This window comes from Schistocerca cancellata, chromosome 9 (genome assembly GCF_023864275.1).
Source record: "Schistocerca cancellata isolate TAMUIC-IGC-003103 chromosome 9, iqSchCanc2.1, whole genome shotgun sequence".
In the NCBI taxonomy this organism is placed as follows: Eukaryota; Metazoa; Arthropoda; class Insecta; order Orthoptera; family Acrididae; genus Schistocerca; species Schistocerca cancellata.
The window spans coordinates 236,316,826-236,337,705 of record NC_064634.1 but is presented as its reverse complement, the minus strand read 5'-3'; the positions used below and the strand labels follow the sequence as shown (position 1 = coordinate 236,337,705).

The following is a 20,880-nucleotide window of genomic DNA, read 5'->3' as shown; positions in this document are numbered from 1 at the left end:
ACAGAAACCAGATGGCAGTTATAAGAGTCGACGGGCATGAAAGGGAAGCAGTTGTTGGGAAGGAAGTGAGACAGGGTTGTAGCCTCTCCCCGATGTTATTCAATCTGTATATTGAGCAAGCAGTAATGGAAACAAAAGAAAAATTTGGTGTAGGTATTAAAATCCATGGTGAAGAAATAAATATTTGAGGTTCACAGATGACATTGTAATTCTGTCAGAGACAGCAAAGGACTTGGAAGAGCAGTTGAACGGAATGGACAGTGTCTTGAAAGGAGGATATAGGATGAACACCAACAAAAGTAAAACAAGGATAATGGAATGTAGTCGCATTAAGTCGGGTGATGCTGAGGGAATTAGATTAGGAAATGAGACACATAATGTAGTAAAGGAGTTTTGCTATTTGGGGAGCAAAATAACTGATGATGGTTGAAGTAGAGAGGATATTAAATGTAAACTGGCAATAGCAAGGAAAGTGTTTCTGAAGAAGAGAAATTTGTTAACATCGAGTATAAATTTAAGTGTCAGGAAGTCATTTATGAAAGTATTTGTATGGAGTGTAGCCATGTATGGAAGTGAGACATGGACAATAAATAGTTTGGACAAGAAGAGAATAGAAGCTTTTGAAATGTGGTGCTGCAGAAGAATGCTGAAGATTAGATGTTTAGATCACATAACTAATGAGGAGGTATTGAATAGAACTGGGGAGAAGAGGAGTTTGTGGCACAACTTGACTAGAAGAAGGGATCGATTGGTAGGACATGTTCTGAGGCATCAAGGGATCACCAGTTTAGCATTGGAGGGCAGTGTGGGGGGTAAAAATCGTAGAGGGAGACCAAGAGATGAATACACCAAGCAGATTCAGAAGGATGTAGGTTGCAGTAGGTACTGGGAGATGAAGAAGCTTGCACAGGATAGAGTAGCATCAAACCAGTCTCAGGACTGAACACCACAACAACAACAACATGGCATCTTTGGAATAATTACAGTATAAATCTGCAGCAGATTTTCATGTTTTAAATGCTTTTACATTATACATTTTTCTGTATTGAGATACCAATGTTCTAACAGAGCATGGGCTGGTCTTCATCCACCTGACAAATTAAAACTGTATGCTGAACTAGGACTCAATCCTAGACATCTGCTTTCAATAGGAAACACTTAAGCATGTGACCCATCCAAGCACTTACAAGCTACCATCTGATACTGCTCCTTCCCCTCTCTAGTTCCTAATTCACACAAACAGGAGAAACACACTGACATACTGATGCTTAGGCTGGGTCACATTGCATGCCTGGTTCTTTCAGTTAGCAGTGTGATGCTCTCAAAAGGATACATATATGGTAACCTTCTCACAGCGATGTTATATGAAGTGGCTTCAGCATAGATTAGTGGGCAGCAGTGCGAGTGCTGCCATAGATCACTTGCCCCACAGACCTGTTTACCTCTCTGGGCCACTTGACTATAAATAGTTCATCTACTATCTCTAAGCAGCCTGGATATTTAGTGCAGCACATCTCCACTCCAAAGCATCTTCCATTGAGCTCTGGGCCAGGTGCTGACAGTACCCACAGTTCCTCAATCAGAGCCTCGATCAGAACATTTGCTATGTATGACACCATGCTGCATCGCCCATCACCAACTGCCAGCACTTGCCTGTACCATCACCAGAACTTGGCCTCTGCATCAGAGCTGTCCAGGAACTTGGTATAGTCTGTCAACTTTCATTACATTATTCTGTACTACTGATGAGTGAACATTAACTTCCACCATTTCATCATTACGGCTTTCGACCAAAATTAGGCTCTTATAAATTCAGTGATTAACTCGTCTCCAAAGGAGGAGTATTTGGTTTATATACTTTTCAATAAAACTGTTACACATTGTTTAACTGGGCTGTGTTCACCTATGTCACAAAGTCATTGGATATGATGTTTTTGCTTCACCATGTCCTAATCTTTTGATGTTACTGCGCAGGTGTTGCTGGTATTCCAGAACATGCAACACACCATGCAAGTGATGGCACACAAAATGATGACCATCACAACATCCAACATGGATCTCTGGTTGTCATCCGGTTGACCCGCACTGACTCACTGGTAAAAGCTGGGCCACCACTGCTGTTCCACATGTTTGACTACGAGAGCGAGCTCTGGGTCAACTATGTGGTCAGACTGAAACACCACTTTCTGGGCCATGGCATCACAGGTGACATCCAACAGCATGCATTCTTTCTGGACTATGCAGGCCAAGCAATTTGTGATTTAATACAACAGTTCAACCCTGAAGTGGGGACCCATGCCCTCTCATATGACTGCTTGAAGACTTGTTTACTAGAATATTTTGACTTGCAAGAGCATGTGGCCCACCATACTTTTTTATTTACCACAAGTTTTGTGGACAATCTTAAGGAGAGTGGATAGGCAAATTGTGGGGTTATATCATGACTACTGATTCCAATGTACTAATCCTCAATGTACACAGTTCTATGCAACTTACCTTATCAGAGACATGTTTCTTGTACATTCACCAGATGGAGGACTTCATACCAATCCCCTCAAATCCAAGAATCCCATGTCAGTGTCTTGCCTCCCAAACATTAGGACTTTCAAAAAGTCTTTGCACCCATTGGCAACATTACACAACCCTTTGCAGGTATTTGCAGCCTATGGGTAGGCTGGCCCCAATCTCAGCCACAGCCCGCACTACATTCAGATTCACCTGTGGCTGCAAGCCCCCGACCAATGTATGTCACCCACAGCAGTTCATGCAGTATCTTGTTTTATTGCCCACCCATAGTAATAGTTTTATTATCACCAGGATAAATGTTCTTCCTGCAGCAAGACAGGACACAAGGTGGATGTTTGCCAATCTTCCCTTAAGATGAACGTAGTTTACACCTGCATGGAGCCCCATTTCCTGGGAGCTCAGGATCTTCTCTCCATGTATGAGTTTGTTTTATCTCATCCTACTATTGGCTTCACTGGTTTTGAGGCTCATTTGTCACCTCCCTCCAACAGCCACACCCTGCTTTGCTAAAGCTTGGAATGTTACATTTATGTGGAGAGATAAGCTACAGATGGAGAAGGCATTCCCACCACTGTCGCCAATGGTCAGTGGGCTACTCCCATCATGACTGGAAAAATTGAATGGATCACTTCCGATTCGTGATGACTTTCAGGTCACAATCAATACACAGTCTGTCAGTGACACCTACACAAATCAAAAAGTGGATACCATTAAGGCATGGTTTGCAGGAGGCAAGATTTTCGCCAAGACCGATCTATGGAATACCTACCTTCAGCTCCTCTGGACGAGGCATCAGACAATGCTCTAGTCATTAACACCGTGTTTGGACTATTATACTATAACGGTCTTCCTTTTGGCACTGCCAGTGCCAAGCTATTTCTTTAATGGCACTTGAAACAGCTGATGTGTTGGCACACCAAACTATCTGCACAACATTCTCATCACAGGGTAAAAATGCTCAGGACTTTGTGGCCAACCTTGATGCCTTTTCGGCTGTTCTGCAACAAGCTAATCTCAAGTTAATATGGACAAATGTCATTTTTTCATCCTTCAGGTAGAATATCTCGGTCATGTTCTCACTGCTTGAGGAGTACAACCTGCAGCACAATGTTCAAATCATCCAGCAGCTTACAGTCCCAATGGACTTAAAGGAACTACAACCTGTGCTTGGTCAACTTAATTACTATTGCAACTTCATCACAAATGACACTGTCATAGTGTAACTACTCCATCAGTTGTTTCAAAACATTGTCAAGTGGAATTGTACTAGCACGTGATAAAGCCTTCAGAGATCTCAATCAAGCCCTGCTCCAGCTGACATGCTTTATGGCCTAAGACCCACCAAAATCTTTATTTGTAGCAGCTAACACTTCTGATTACAGCTTGGGTGCAGTGTTACCTCACAAAGTACATGATGTGAAACATCTCATTGCAATCATATCCAAAATTCTGACACAGGTACAATGCAACTACAGCCAAATGGAAAAAGAGAATCTGGCTATTGTTGAACTTCTAGCATGCTGGAGTAGCTTGAGTCAGCAACTTCTGTTAATCAATAGAACAAAAAACTAGTTCAAGTTGCAAATATTTTATTCTTCATTCAGTCATTAGTTAGCTGTATGCACTCTAAATGTGCATTACACATTTTTTGACATCTTTGGAAATGCCATTTTCGACTTTTGTTATGTAGATTTGAAAATGGGTCTCAGCCCAAGAATAGTCACTGAATGAAAAATAAAATATTTGCTACTTGGATTGGTTTTTAGATCTATTTGGCTATTATGTTTACACTCAAGAAATTCTATGAACAGCTAACAGTTCATGTTACTGACTGACCATAAACCCTTCTTACCATTCTTAATGGGAGACTCCAATACGCTGACCAAATTGCCACATCACTCCTAATTCAATTCAGAACCAGAGGTGTGTTGCCATACAGACACAGAAGCAGAAGATTTTGTAGCCACCCTTCACTTGGATGCACAGATAATCACCTCTCACTCTTTGGGAGAGCTGGTTAACTGCAAATTATGCCATCCAGTGCACTGAGGTTGGCCGACAGATCGGAAACAGTTGGTTCATCCGCAAGGTCAAGCATTCTGGAATAAGTGCCATAAGTTCTCCACCTTCAATGGAGTCCTTTTGTTGCAAGGAAAAAGTGGTCACACCCACATTGCGATCCCATCCACTTGGAAGTACTGCATCCTGTCCCTCCTACATCAGGTCCAGTGCAGGGGAAAGGGGTGCTCACCAAGAGGCTGGTACATCAACATATGAGTGGCAAGGGATCCAAGCAGATACGGTCAACATGGTGGCAGCATGCAAAACCTGCCAAAGCAAACAGCCAGCACATGCTTGCATATACTTCAGGTGGCCTGATGATTCAGTGCCCTGATCATGACCCCATTTAGACTTTACAGGCCCCTTCCTTGGCTGTTCGTGGTTTATCATGGTCACTATATTGAATGTCTCCCACAAACCACAGTTATCAACAACAGACCTCAGTTCACATCTTCTGAATTTACCTCTTTTTATTTTTCTAATAGCATTGCAAGTGCACATAGCATCTTTTCATTCTGCATCCAATGATAAGTGGAAAACTTTGTCCCGCACACTGACGATAATTTAAATAAAGCCCTCATTCTGTTTTAGTCTCTTATCACTCAATCCCTCAGCATGGCATCAGCCCTGGCAAAAAACTCCCTCAACCCCTCAGTATGCCATCAGCCCTGCCAAAAAACTCCCTCAACCCCTCAGAATGCCATCAGCCCTGCCAAAAAACTCCACAGACAGCAGTATTGGTCCAAACTCTCCATCCTACAAGATCTCCATCTCCCTATCCATGGTCTTGGCCCCACTACTACTCTGTCAAAGATACCATTTGGGCAATAGTTTTCTCTAAGAATAACCGCTGCTGAGCCCTGGCGGTTGTTGCCCATTTATTAGGAAAAGCCATGGTGGAAGTACAACTTTACAATGGCTTCATTTGCCACAAGCGTATTAATCAGGTGCACCCATGGAAAACAGTGATACCTCCTAGCAGTGGATTATCACATTCTTTTGATCCCAAGTTGGTTGTCCCCCCTCCACAAACCTACAACAGCACAGCAGAACTGCCACAGCCACAAGGTCCATACCCTCCAGCCTCTGGCAAGGTCAGCCAGACCCTGGTCCAGACAGCAACTCCAATAGACAGTGACCTCAGCCCGCTGGGGTCACCAGTTCCACAGGCGGCCAACAAAGAAGCAACAGTTTTCTCATGCATCAAGATGTGCTACACCATCTATTTCTTGGAGGATGGGGTGTGGGGCAGAGGGATGGATGCTGTGTATGGTATGTACATCCTATAGACTGACAACCTTTCTCACAACTATGGTATACCAAGTGGCCTAACCTCGAAGGAGTTACATCACCAGATGACAGAGCTCAACCATGCATGCAGCCTAGGCCGGCAGGCAGCAGTGCAAGAGCTGCCAGTGATCATTGGCTCTGCAGACCATTGGCCTCATGATTACAAATACAGCTAAACTTGATCAAATTGGAATGTGTGTAATTCATAAATCTGGACAAACTGTGCAAGTATTTCAGTCCTGGCACATTCAACATTCTTTTTATGTGTCAATTTTTTTGTATATGTGGAACATACCTAACCCAGAAACGGAATGCAAATTTAAAACATAATTAATACTTCATTGTATAATGTGAAAGAAAAGCTTACATTTTGTGATCAAAAAGTAACAGGATTTTTTTTTTAAATATTTCATTTATTCACCATAAACTTTGTGCCCTTCAAAGTAATAACCCTCATGTATAATACAGTTGTACCAGCACTTCTTCCAGTCTTGGAAGTTCCTCCAGTACTCATTTTTTGTTACGGTGTTCAGCTCCTTCTGTGATTATGTTTTCATCTCATCAATGGCGGCAAAATGACATCCTTTCACCATTCCCTTCACACTCATAAATACAAAGAAGTGGCAGGGGGCCATGTCCTATGAATATCCTAAGGCAACATAACAGTTTTCTTTCCTGCCAAAAAATCATGAATAAGCATTGGGGTATGAGTGGGAGAACTATTGTGATGCAGTTTCCACGAGTAGTTTTGCTTTAGTTCTGGTCATTTTCTTCAGATTGCTTCATGCAAATGGTGCATGACTTCCAGGTAGTATTCCTTACTAACTGTACGACCATAAGGCAGGAAATCATGATGGACTATTCCACTTTAATTGAAGAAAACACGGAGAATAACCTTCACATGTGACCGAACTTGTACAATTTTTTTCAGTCTTGGCTTTTCAAGTGGTTTCCAGCGAGATGACTGAGCCTTCGTCTCGATGTCATACTCATCCTTCATCACCTGTTATAAACTTCTTTAGAAGTTCTGAATCATTGTCAACTTCATTCACCAATTCCTGAGCAATGTATATTTGACATCATTTTTTGGTTCAAATTCAACAATTTCGGAACAAACTTTGCTGCTACATGTTTCATGCCCAAAACATTCAAATAAGTTGCTTGGGATGAGCCAAAGGATATGCTGACATCATCAGCAACCTCTCTGATGGTGATTCAGTGATTTTCCAGAACCATTTTCTTTACTTCTTCCACAGTGTTGTCAGTAACTGATGTGCTAGAGCGTCCTGGGCAGTCTTTGTCTTTAGCATCTTCTTGCCCCTCTTTCATACACTTACCCCACTCGTAAACTCTTGTCTTACTCATAGTAGATCCACCAAAAGCTACAGTCAACATTTTAAATGTGGTGCTGCACTTTATTCCATTTTCAGGAAAAATTTAATGCAAATTGTTTGACACATCTTTTTGGAAAGTAAAAATTTGCTGAGCTCTCAAAAACACATATACCCTTTTCAGCTGTCAACAATACACTAAATATTTGGAACAACTGAAAACGCCAATGTACATTAGGAACATGAGTACACACACACACACACACACACACACACACACACACAATTGAAAATCATATATAAACAGCCCACAAAATTTAAAAAAATTGTGCTACCTTTTGATCAAACATTGTATACACAGTACTACTGTACTGGCACTACAGTATACCTTAGTTATACATGTCTAGACAAAGAAGCTAATTTTAACAGAAGATTGTACGTCCCTGACAATCCTGTAATGTGAAAGAGGTGACTGTAGTTTCATCAACAATGGTCTTATCCAACAAGGTCAAGCAGTCCAAAGAAATGCACTACCTGCATTATTCTTCGCCCATTTCAGTTGACTTGTAGCACTTTAAGTGACAAAATGCTTCTGAACAAAAAGTATCTATTGCTAACAATTAATAAAAGATTAAGGTAATGGAGGTGCACGAGAAAGAACCCTCTATGCACAAAATAATCTTGCATTTCCAATGCTGTAAAACAAAATTTTTATGAAACTTTGAGAAATGAGGACATGATACAGAAAGGTGAAGAAGACAGGAAATGAAGAAATTAACAAGATAGTGCAGGAATGATTTGTAACTGTGTAGGCAAAAAACTTACCTTTGTCTGAACCAATGTTTCTGAGTGAGGCTCTGAAAATCACTAAAGAGTTTGGAAATATGGAATTTAAGGAATCTATAGGATGACTGGACACTCAAAGCTAGACACAACTTTGTGTAGAATGAAGTGCATGGGGAAGCTACGGATGTGCAGGAAAATCTAGCAACAGAATAGAAGACAATATTGCACAAACTAAATGGGAATTATGACCCAAAAGATGGGTTCAGTGTCAACGGAACATATTTATTTTATTGCGCACTGCCTTCAAAATCTATAGTAATAGAGATGAAAAGTGAATCAATGGAAAAATGTCCATGAAAAGACTCGCTAATCTGCTGTGTGGCAACACGTTGGGTGAAATGGAGAAACCACAGGTGATTAGAAAGATAGCAAAACCCTACTGTTTCAAAAACATAGGTGTCAGTAAGCTTCCACTCACACAGTGAAGCAATAAACAGATGCGGATAGTAAGTAGTATTATGGAAGAGTGGCTGGGCTTTTTCAATGTGAAAATCAAGAAAGGATATCATCAAGTTCTCCTTTTCCTAGACAATACAACCTGCCACCCAAAAGCCAAGTTATCAAATGTGAAGTTGGCTTGGAGCACACCAGGTTCAACCAGCATCACACCACCCATGGACCAGGGGCTCATTTACACATTCAAGTCTCACTATAGGCAATTATTGATGCAGTCCCTTATTCTTAGTGATGAAGAAGCAGAAAGAGCATTTGCTTTTGCACAATCAGTTTCTGTTCTGGTTGCAGTACACTGGATTGGCTTGGTAATAAGGGAAATGAAACCCGAAACTGCTGCCAAGTGCTCCTACAAAGCAGGCTTTGGAGGTGATAAACAAGATGCTTCTGTATTTACTGAAGCTCAACGAAATGCAATAGCAATTGCTAAATTAATTCAAATCCAAAACATTTCATGTAGTCTGGATGGCTACATTCAAAGTGATGACTGTCTGACAACTTGCTCCCTGTTTACTTTGGCAACAGATCTAATAGAAACCCACAATGCAGAAGGTGAAGAAAGTGTGATTTAGTCACACAGAATATAGTAATGTCCTGTAATTTATTGTCTAATGAATTAAATACATTATTTCTATATGTCTAAATAGCCTTATAAACATCAGACTCATGTAGAAATACAAACTGCAACTTTATTTGTAGTCAGGTGGTTAAGAAGCTACTTGTAAATTTTTTATTTTCTACAATTTTTTAAAAGAGCTGGCAAAAATGAAATTGGACTTGTGGGTCTCAAGAGAGGCATGACAGAGGTAAGTTCCTGCAGTTGCAGTATCCTCTGTCCTCGGTGGCTCAGATGGATAGAGCGTCTGCTCTGTAAGCAGGAGATCCCACGTTCGAGTCCCGGTCAGGGCATACATTTTCAACTGTCCCTGTTGACTTATATCAATGCCAGTATGCAGCTAGGGGTATTCATTTCATTGTAACTCTTTAATTAATTCTGCTCATGTTACATCATAACCACCACACATCTTTTATTTTAGACATTACTTCTTCTGTAGAAGTGACGGAGATATTCATATTATCTACTAAAGTTATTTGTAATGACACTGACATACAGCATACAGTGCTATTGTCATATGAATGTGTAAGTTTCTACCATAGAACTACATTAAAGGATGGGGGATTGTCTATTTATATCATAAGTAGAACATATTTCAAAGCTAGTGAAGATCTGATCAGGATCAATGTAGATAAACATTTTGAACTTACAGCCACTGAGCTAACAAAGCTAGACATCCATAAACAGTTTATCATTTTGTGTATGTACTGCTCACCTGGTGGTAATGTGGACACTAACTTCAACAAATTAACTGAAGTCCTGAAAAGAGTCTCAGCCCCTAAAACTAACATGATAATATGTGGAGACATGAAGTGTCAGTGAAATTAGTGATAACTTCCTAAATATTTTGAACACTTTTGTCACAGCACAAATAGTAAACACTGCTATTAGTGTATGAAAAAGCATAGAATCTGTCTCAGACTACGTACTTACAGAGATTGATGAGAAAAATTATAAAGCATTTAGAAAAGGTCTTGGCCTCTTGGATTATTAGTCAGATAATAAAGCTAAAAACGGGTTTGGTAGAATCCACAAAAGTGCAGGCCTACAAACGGGTCTTCTTGGAACGTAAAATACATTCTTTTTCTATGTCATTGGCAAATAAAACCTTGGCTAAAATGTGAATGTAATACAATGTAGATACTAAATATAACATTTTATATATTATATAATTAATAATAATTGAAAAAGTAAAAAATAGAAATTAAAAAATAATTACAACTGATGACTTTTGTTGACATAATGTAAATACTAAATTCTCTAAATTGTGCAAACTATTTAATTTTTAAGAAAACATTTCCAAAGTTAGCCATTCCGAGGAAAATAAATGGGTAACTATGAGTATTAGAAAGCCCTCCCAGGCACTTACATTTCTCAGTTCTTTACAAAAGCACTTCACTAATTAACTACCAAATGTACAAAAGGTACTGCTTGCTGCAGAAAAGTCATTCAATGAAAAAACATTCTATGATGCAGAAAATAAAAGCAAAGTAATATTGGACATCATAAAATATGAAATTGGAAAAGGTAGACAAGTGTCATAACACACAAGGCAAAGATGTGGATAGAGAAATAGAAAATCCTCAGGAATTGGCAAATTCCTGAGGATTTATTCTCTGGTACTGCAGAGAAGTTGCAGCAAAATCTTCCCAAGGGACATGTAGCATCCACAATGAATTTCACAGCAAGTATAATGATGATGTTTCTTACAACCAAACTTGACGTCAGGAAAATAATACAGAAATTAAAGTAGTAAGAAGTGAGCAAGCATAGATGTATTTCCAGTCTTCTGAAGCATGCATAGATAACATACAAATCCATTAACACACATAATAAATGAGTTCTTTAATTCAGATATTTTTCAGAGTTCCTAAACATGCACAAGTTGTGCACTTACACACACATACACTAAATGAGGTACCTTGTCAACAAAGCGCAGTTTGGTTTCTGAAGAGGAAGGAGGACAATAACGGCTACTACAGAGTTTACAAAAGCTCCTGTCAAAGATGTGTTACAGGCATATTCTTAGACCTGTCCAAGGCTTTTGTCACTGTCAAAAGTGACAACAAAACACTACTAATCATATTAGAAGCATTGTGCATAACAGGAATAGACAATGAGTGGTTCCAGTTTTACATGGAAAATAGGCAGAGTTCACACATCTGCTGATGACAGATTTTTAATAAAACAATACACAGACAAGACATATATAAACATAAATGTGCATCAGAAGAATGCATTGGGTCCAATTTTGTCCTTAATAACTATCCAAGACCGTACAGGCAATATAAGACAAGGAGAAAAGTTCTCTTTACTAATGACACTAACATTATTGTCACCAGAACTCCTAATAGAGAAGACAAATGAAACCCTCAAGGATATTCACAGTTGGGCAGTATGTGATAAAGTAACACTAAACATTTAAAAAACATCAGCATTCACTTCAGCATAAAGTGGGAAAGCAACTATGTCAAATTGAGCGTAGACGATAAACATTGTGGAATAAGATGGAATAAACATAAAGATAGTGATTTGTCATCAGCATGTTACGTGCTTAGGGCTTTATCAACAGTTTGTAATAGCCAGAGTCTTGATGTGGGATACTATTCCTATGAACACTAAGTCCTTAGCTATGGGATTATTCTCTGGGATCAATGGCACAAATATTGATACAGTTCTTAAATTGTAAAAAAGGGCAGTAAGAATAATGACTAGAAGCAGTAGTCGGGCTCACTGTAAAGAACTATCTTAAAATATGGGCATCCTTACTGCACAAAATGAGTACACCTACCAACCTGTTGTGCATATCAGCAAAAACTTCTGTAAGTATTTCAGTAATGGTTCTACACACAATCATGAAACAACAACCAGTTTGGACTCATATTTACTTAGGAAAAACAAACAGAAAAATTCAAAACAGAGAATTAAAACACATAATTAACTGCTCAAGGTGATGGAAAAGATAGCTTGATATGTCTGTTTAAATACCGGTATCATCAGAAAATTCCTTCACACAATAATAGAAGTAAGTTCACACATTTCATACCTTATGTAACACATAATTCTGCTGTCATATTGATAAAAAACATTGGGTGATGTTCTGATGGTGCATGAGGAGGCAAAAATAAATGATGAATTTGAAAATACAAACTACTGTTACCAGTCATACTTATTGTTCTTCCATCTACACATTTTGGAGGATTATATCTCCATCACTTGGTGGCTTTATAAAATTAAAAAGGCATAAATAATTTTATGTATGGCTGTTTGTGAGTAACTTTTGGACAAAAGGTCTTTTACCAGTCATATTTACATCAGATACACTTTCTATAAACTGGATTAACCAAAGAGGACATGTTAGGACACTTCCTATATATCTATGTGTTAATATGTTGCTGTAAATATTCACACACCTCAAGTTCTGTAAGACCTCTGATGATGAGTGCAAGATCTATATGATTCATGGGAGGAAGTTCAGTGGAACATTCATCAGGCCCCTCCATTAATGGAGGCAATCGGGCAACCTTAAGCTGCCGTAGACGTAGGCGATGCACATATGAGGAACACAGAGAAACAAGCACTGCGACCTCCTGACCAACAAAATTTTCCACAGGCATCATCTCCAATTCATCTTGCAGATGCCGTTCTATATACAGTCGCTTCCATGACCCTCCATAGTCATGTACGTCATTCATCTGTGGCAAAAAATTATTTGCTATATTGGTAATGTATGATTAGAACAAATTAACAGTTCAGGATATCTTAAGGACAACAGTAAACAACAAGCGACTGGCTGCATACATAATCGTTATGAAAACAGAGAAAAAATTCACTGTTTCATTATTAAGCTGGAGCTACATAAAAGTTAGGAAAAATTCAAGTTGGAGAATTATTATAAAGGTATGAGTTACAAATTTATTCTCATATCTATTGATTGTTTATTGTTGGGTTGCCAATGTTTCTAACTATACAACGACTTAGTAATGAGTGGCCAGCTGATCTATGAGAAAATCAGATTTTGAAGCAGACAGAAAGAGAATAGTGTTTATCATTACAGAAATTGTCCGACATGCTTTGAATGCAGCATTCTGTGGAGGGCATTGCTGATGAGCTCGGGTGATAATTAAAAGAAGAGTAAAGTGTTTGTGAATATTTAAATGCACATGAATTGGTCTCATCAAATATGTCATAATTTTCATCTTAATGCTTCTAGTAAGAGAAATGAAGGATACAGATAAACCTCAAGGAAGGGGACGCTAAAGATATCTTGATACCTTTACATTTACCATAATAAAAAATAATCAACTCCCATGCAAAGTTTAAGAAAGTTTTGTTTAAACTGGTTATACACATATACCAGACAATGCCATCTTATGATATAAAAAAGTTGCAATTGTGGTTCTCTTCCTTAAATGATGAGTTCTATGCACCTTTGCTTCCAGGCAAATTGGTTAATACATCATCAATAGGACAACCAATGTCAGGGTGGGTGTTCAAGAGAGCTAAGCCATTATGTCAATCCTCCTCCACTGTCGACCTCAGCCATGTCTTCGTATGTCACAATGTTGAAAAACTACTTTCTACTGTAGCAATAGATGAACATAGACAAGCAAATATTTTGTACAGCATGTGCAAAGTTGGACGGTCAGATCTAGGACTTTTCTTGAACATATGCCAGACAAAATAACATATCGACATCATTAAAAAGGCCACAACTTATCTCGTAGGTTGTTTGTTGTTGTTGTGGTCTTCAGTCCTGAGACTGGTTTGACGCAGCTCTCCATGCTACTCTATCCTGTGCAAGCTTCTTCATCTCCCAGTACCTACTGCAACCTACATCTTTCTGAATCTGTTTAGTGTATTCATCTCATGGTCTCCCTCTATGATTTTTACCTTCCACACTGCCCTCCAATACTAAATTGGTGATCCCTCGATGCCTCAGAACATGTCCTACCAACCGATGCCTTCTTCTAGTCAAGCTGTGCCACAAACACCTCTTCTCACCAATTCTATTCAATACCTCCTCATTAGTTATGTGATCTACCCAACTAATCTTCAGCATTCTTCTGTAGCACCACATTTCGAAAGCTTCTATTCTCTTCTTGTCCAAACCATTTATCATCCATGTTTTACTTCCATACAAATCTACATTTTATATCCTCTCTACTTCAACCATCATCAGTTATTTTGCTCCCCAAATAGCAAAACTCCTTTACTACTTTAAGTGTCTCACATTTCCTAATCTAATACCTCAGCATCTCCCGACTTAGTTCGACTACAATCCATTATCCTTGTTTTGCTTTTGTTGATATTCATCTTATATCCTCCTTTCAAGACGCTATCCAATCCGTTCAACTGTTCTTCCAAGTCCTTTGCTGTCTCTGACAGAATTACAATGTCACTGGCGAATCTCAAGGTTTTTATTTCTTCTCCATGTATTTTATTACCTACTCCAAATTTTTCTTTTGTTTCCTTTACTGCTACATGTTATGGAAATGGAAGAGGATGTAGATGAAGATGAAATGGGAGATACGATACTGCTTGAAGAGTTTGACAGAGCACTGAAAGACCTGAGTCGAAACAAGGCCCCGGGAGTAGATAACATTCCATTAGAACTACTGGCGGCCTTGGGAGGGCCAGTCCTGACAAAACTCTACCATCTGGTGAGCAAGATGTATGAGACAAGCGAAATGCCCTCAGACTTCAAGAAGAATATAATAATTCCAATCCCAAAGAAAGTAGGTGTTGACAGATGTGAAAATTACCGAACTATCAGTTTAATAAGTCACGGCTGCAAAATACTAACGCGAATTCCTTACACACGAATGGAAAAACTAGTAGAAGCCGACCTCAGGGAAGATCAGTTTGGATTCCGTAGAAATATTGGAACTCATGAGGCAATACTGACCTTACGACTTATCTTAGAAGAAAGATTAAGGAAAGGTAAACCTAAGTTTCTAGAATTTGTAGACATAGAGAAAGCTTTTGACAATGTTGACTGGAATACTCTCTTTCAAATTCTGTAGGTGGCAGGGGTAAAATACAGGGAGCGAAAGACTATTTACAATTACAAGTACATCGCCGTTGTATAGACCCTCTATATACTCCTTCCACCTTTCTGCTTTCCCTTTTTTGCTTAGAACTGGGTTTCCATCTGAGCTCTTGATATTCATACACGTGGCTCTCTTTTCTCCAAAGGTCTCTTTAATTTTCTGTAGGCAGTATCTATCTTGCCCCTAGTGAGATAAGCCTCTACATCCTTATATTTGTCCTCTAGCCATCCCTGCTTAGCCATTTTGCACTTCCTGTCGATCTCATTTTTGAGATGTTGGTATTCCTTTTTGCCTGCTTCATTTACTGCATTTTTATATTTTCTCCTTTCATCAATTAACTTCAATATTTCTTCTGTTACCCAAGGATTTCTACTAGCCCTCATCTTTTTACCTACTTGATCCTCTGCTGCCTTCACTACTTCATCCCTCAAAGCTACCCATTCTTCTTCTACTGTATTTCTTTCCCCCATTCCTGTCAATTGTTCCCTTACTCTCTCCCTGAAACTCTGTACAACCTCTGGTTCTTTCAATTTATCCGGGTCCCATCTCCTTAAATTCCCAACTTTTTGCAGTTTCTTCAGTTTTAATCTACAGTTTATAACCGATAGATTGTGGTAAGAGTCCACATCTGCCCCTGGAAATGTCTTACGATTTAAAGCCGGGTTCCTAAATCTCTGTCTCACCATTATATAATCTATCTGATACCTTTTAGTATCTCCAGGATTCTTTCACGTATACAACCTCATTTTATGATTCTTGAACCAAGTGTTAGCTATGATTAAGTTGTGCTCTATGCAAAATTCTATGAGGCGGCTTCCTCTTTCATTTTTTACCCCCAATCCATATTCACCTACTATGTTTCCTCCTCTCCCTATTCCTACTACCGAATTCCAGTTACCCATGACTATTAAATTTTCATCTCCCTTCAGTATCTGAATAATTTCTTTTATTTCATCATACATTTCATCAATTTCTTCGTCATCTGGAGAGCTAGTAGGCATATAAACTTGTACTACTGTAGTAGGCATGGGCTTCATGTCTATCTTGGCCACAATAATTCGTTCTCGTAGATATGTGTTACCTATCTATGTGCTGTACAGAAACACATAAAATATGATGATGCAGACATACTTGCTACTTAGGAATGTACAACTACTCGATAACTCAATTCAGTCAAGTCTACTGACGAAAGAAACAAAAGTATAGCGTGCGGGCTGACTGGTGGGGGCTGTGCAGGTGGCAATGTGGGCGGCTCCCATATGTATCCACCACTTAATAAAAGTGTCCTCTCAAGGTCAAGGACATTGAAGGTGGGAGCACAAGGTTAGGACTGACAAGAAAAAGGCAGAAAATCAACAGTGTTCTTTTCAAAGAAATCACATTCACTTTAAGCTGTAGGTAGATTGTAGTACGCACCAGTATTTCTGACTACAACTCATTGGGTCCATTTTTGTAAACTTTATTAGACGATGTAAATACACACAACAGTCTTGGACTGAGACTCAGATGGCATTACCCTCTGTGCAGTCCAAAGACTGTTCTTTTCTCATGGCAGAGGGTCTCCGGAGACTGCATCGGGATCGATACTCACACAAAGAATTTTAATAAACCTATTGAAAATCTAAACCTAGATGGCCTGATAAGGTTTTTAATTATGTCCTCCAAACTGTGAATCCTGTGCCTCGCTCACTGCATCACCTCACTCAGCATACCTTGGGGAAATCTCTAGTATGATATTTTGCATATTTCACCAAAGTGGAAAAGGTTTCCTAAATAAATAGATAATATTCTAATTTCACCCCAGGGAAATGGAAGGTCAAATGGAATATGAGGGTGAGTCAAATGAAAACCTTAAATTTGTAATAACAAATCGAAATTTCGTGCCGTTATCCGGTAAGTTGTTAAGCATGCTACAAAAAGTGTGCAGAATGGCCTGTAGGTGCCAGTGCAAATGCACACATATAATCACAGTATCAGTATAAAGATAGCCGCCCCACTTGCGACTTGCACCAGGGAAGAACAGCATTCTGTTATTCAGTTTTTGAGTAGTGAAGGTGTGAAACCCATTGAAGTTAATCGACGAATGAAGGTTCAGTAAGGAGATGCATGTTTGTCACAGCAGCAAGTTTACGAATGGAGTAGGAAGTTCACAAATGGTGTGACTTCAGTGGAAGATGTTCCTCATTCAGGTAAGGCACAATGAGTTGTGACTCCACAGAACATTGCATTGAATCCACAGTGAAGGAAAACTGCCGAGTGACACTGAATGCCATTGCAGCATGTTTACAGATTAGTCATGGGTCAGCACACCACATTGTGCATGATATGCCCCAGTTCCACAAGTGTCTGCAAGATGGGTGTCACGGCAGCTGCCTCCTGAAATGAGAGAACGACGTGTTGATGCTTGTGAAGAACTTCTTCGGTGCTTTGAACGAGAAGGTGCTGGCTTCCTTGCAAGAATCGTTACTGGGGACGGTACCTGGGTTCACTTCCACTAACCAGAAATGAAGAGAGCGAGCAAGGAATGGTGCCATTCCTCATCACCAAAACCAAAGAAATTTTGAATAGAACCAACTGCAGGGAAGGTTATGCTGACTCTCTTTTGGGACAAAAAAGGAGTCATTTTGGAGCATTACATGTCTAGAGGGACCACTGTCACCAGTGCATCATACACAGATCTCCTAAGAAATCATCTGCGGCCTGCAATCAAATCAAAGCAACATTTATTGCTGTCAGCAGGTGTCCTTTTGCAACATGACAAGGCAAGGCCCTACACTGCCCCTACAACAGTTGCAACAATCACAGACCTGCAATTTGAGTGTCTTCCTCATCCACCATACTCACCAGACCGCACCCCAATTGATTTCCATATGTTTGGACCACTCAAAGATGCAATGGGAGGAAAGAAGTTCCATTCTGATGAAGAGGTACACCACGCGGTGCATGAGTGGTTGTGCGGACTATCAAAAGAAATTTTTTCTAAAGGAATTTATGCACTTTGTAAGCGCTGGAGGACTTGCATTGAGCGTGAGGGAAATTGTGTTGAAAAGTGATACAGCTTTGTACCACTTCTGCACAATAAATAATATTTAAAAAATATTTAAGGTTTTCATTTGACTCACCCTCATATAATCAACTTCAATATTCTCAATGTAACATACCCTGGATTATTTCCCACAGCAAATTTCCAATAGTAGTTCCTGGACATTACAAGAGGCACAACTAACTTACTTTAGACTCAAGTATCTTCAGTAGTTATGATATAAAAGCAAATAAGTGAACTATTTGAACATGGAGGTAAAATGTTGACAATAAGAAATACCGTTTAGTCAAGTCCTAACAATAAAAGAAAAATACTGCATGACAAAAATATAACAAATGACTGTATCAGAGCCGGCCGAAGTGGCCGTGTGGTTCTAGGTGCTGCAGTCTGGAACCGCGAGACTGCTACGGTCGCAGGTTCGAATCCTGCCTCGGGCATGGATGTGTGTGATGTTCTTAGGTTAGTTAGGTTTAACTAGTTCTAAGTTCTAGGGGACTAATTACCTCAGAAGTTGAGTCCCATAGTGCTCAGAGCCATTTGAACCATTTGACTGTATCAGAATGTGTAGAAAGGACTCACAAAGAGAACATTGTGGCTCTTCATGTATTGTCCTGAACCATTCTGAGTCCCAATGTATTTACCCAAGATGGTAAAAATTGAACAAAACCAAGGATAGATGAAGGATACTATTAGAGATAACACCAATTTAGACCAACAAGAGAGAAACCCGCCTGAGTTACAGGGATCAAAAACTGAAACTTTGTTACCAATAGTATTAGGAAAACCTCCAACCTATTACAAAAGGCACAAAGAATACACTCAGTATAAATAATTATTTTACAACAAACAAAGCAGAATATGAAGCAGTAATTAACAATATATGTACCCAAATAATGTCACATGCCCCTGACACAACTTTTATGAGGAAATGATGACACAATAAACAATCAAAAGTAGATTCATTGAATTTATTGATATATAGATATATATTGATATATTGATGTATATTGATATATAGAAAAGTCAGGGGATGCTGAAGTAATTAGATTAGGAAATGAGACACTTAAAGTAGCAGATGAAGTTTGCAATTTGGGGAGCAAAATAACTGATGATGGTCGAAGTACAGAGGATATCAAATGTAGACTGGCGATGGCAAGGAAAACACTTCTGAAGAAGAGAAATTTGTTGGTATCAAGTATATGTGTCAGGAAGTCTTTTCTGAAGCATCTGCATGGAGTGTAGCTATGCATGGAAGGGAAACATGGACAATAAACAGTTTTGACAAGAAGGGAATAGAAGTCTTCAAAATGTGGTGCTACCGAATAATGCTGAAGATTAGATCGGTGGATCATGTAACTAATGAGGAGGTACTGAACCGAATTGAGGAGAAGAGGAATTTGTGGCACAACTTGATTATAAGAAGGGATAGGGTGGTAAGACATGTTCTGAGTCAACAAGGGATCACCAATTTAATACTGGAGGGCAGCGTGGATGGTAAAAGTCGTAGAGGGAGACCTAGAGATGAATACACTAAGCAGATTCAGACGGATGTAGGGTGCAGTAGTTATTAGGAAATGAAGAAGCTTGCACTGGATAGAGTAGAAAGGAGATCTGAATAAACCAGTCTCTGGACTGAAAACGAAAACAACAACAACAACAATACCCTCAAATATACAATAACTGAAAAGATTAAAAGGTACAAAAGATCATTAAGAAGTTGAAATTCTTTTGACTATAATGGTATTTCTGCTACAATATTAAAATTTTGTGACAACAGTATCCATTCCCCCAACTGAATTGCCTTTGTAATAACTCAAAAACAGAAACACACTGTATCTGCCAAGTGAAATATTCGGGTGGAGTGGGGCTCAAATCCCCATCTACACAAAGGTTTACCACAGACCCTCAAATCAATTCAGATAAATACTGGCCTGGTACTTTTGGAGAATCTGTGGTAAATTTTGTGCTGCATCTTCTGTGTGAACATGTGCTGCATCTCTAATGACCGTAATGTTGCTAATCACTTATACTAGAGTAATCCATGAATAACAATCCATGAATAACAATCCTATGACAACTGGAGAAGCCTCAATTGTTATCAGCAGGACTCCTCCAGTGACTAAGATGGTAACTCTTACTCTTTCTCCTGCAGATTGTTAGGTTTAGTCTGTGATTAAAGTTTCTTAATGCAAAAATATAGTGATGGCAGAAATTTATTGTCAGCTGTAGGAGATGTATGGGTCGAATGTCACAAGGAAACAGACTGTGCATCACGGGATGCAGACAATTTTCCGAAGCCATCAAACTGTCCAAATTGAGGAAGGCAGTGTGAGACTGTCCCTCATTAATGATGACCTTTTGGAGCTGGTGCAGCAGTACATTATGGATCTCAGTAGCCATTTTTCACATGTATTGCAATTCTTGCTGCAGGAAATTGTCACCAAGCCCCTGCCATTCAAGAAAGTGTTTTTTAAGTGGGTGCCCACACCCGAAAATGATATGAAGTATTTAGGAACAGCACTGACTTTTCTGCAGTGGGACCATGATGATGACACCAAGTTCTTCGACAGGATTGTCACTGGCAATGAGATGTAGGTTGCTCATTTTACCCTGAACATCAAACAGCAATTGATGCAGTGACATCACAACGGATCTAGGGGC

At 39.3% G+C, this 20,880-nt stretch overlaps 1 protein-coding gene across 1 annotated transcript in view; it reads right to left on the bottom strand.

Moving 5' to 3' along the window:
* Positions 1-20,880, bottom strand: part of LOC126100949 (dynein regulatory complex subunit 5) — a 107,536-nt gene that overhangs the window by 51,352 nt on the left and 35,304 nt on the right. Inside the window, exon 3 of the mRNA XM_049911610.1 lies at positions 12,537-12,818. Within this exon, the coding sequence (XP_049767567.1) occupies positions 12,537-12,818 (282 nt within the window). The remainder of the gene's footprint in view (positions 1-12,536; positions 12,819-20,880) is intronic.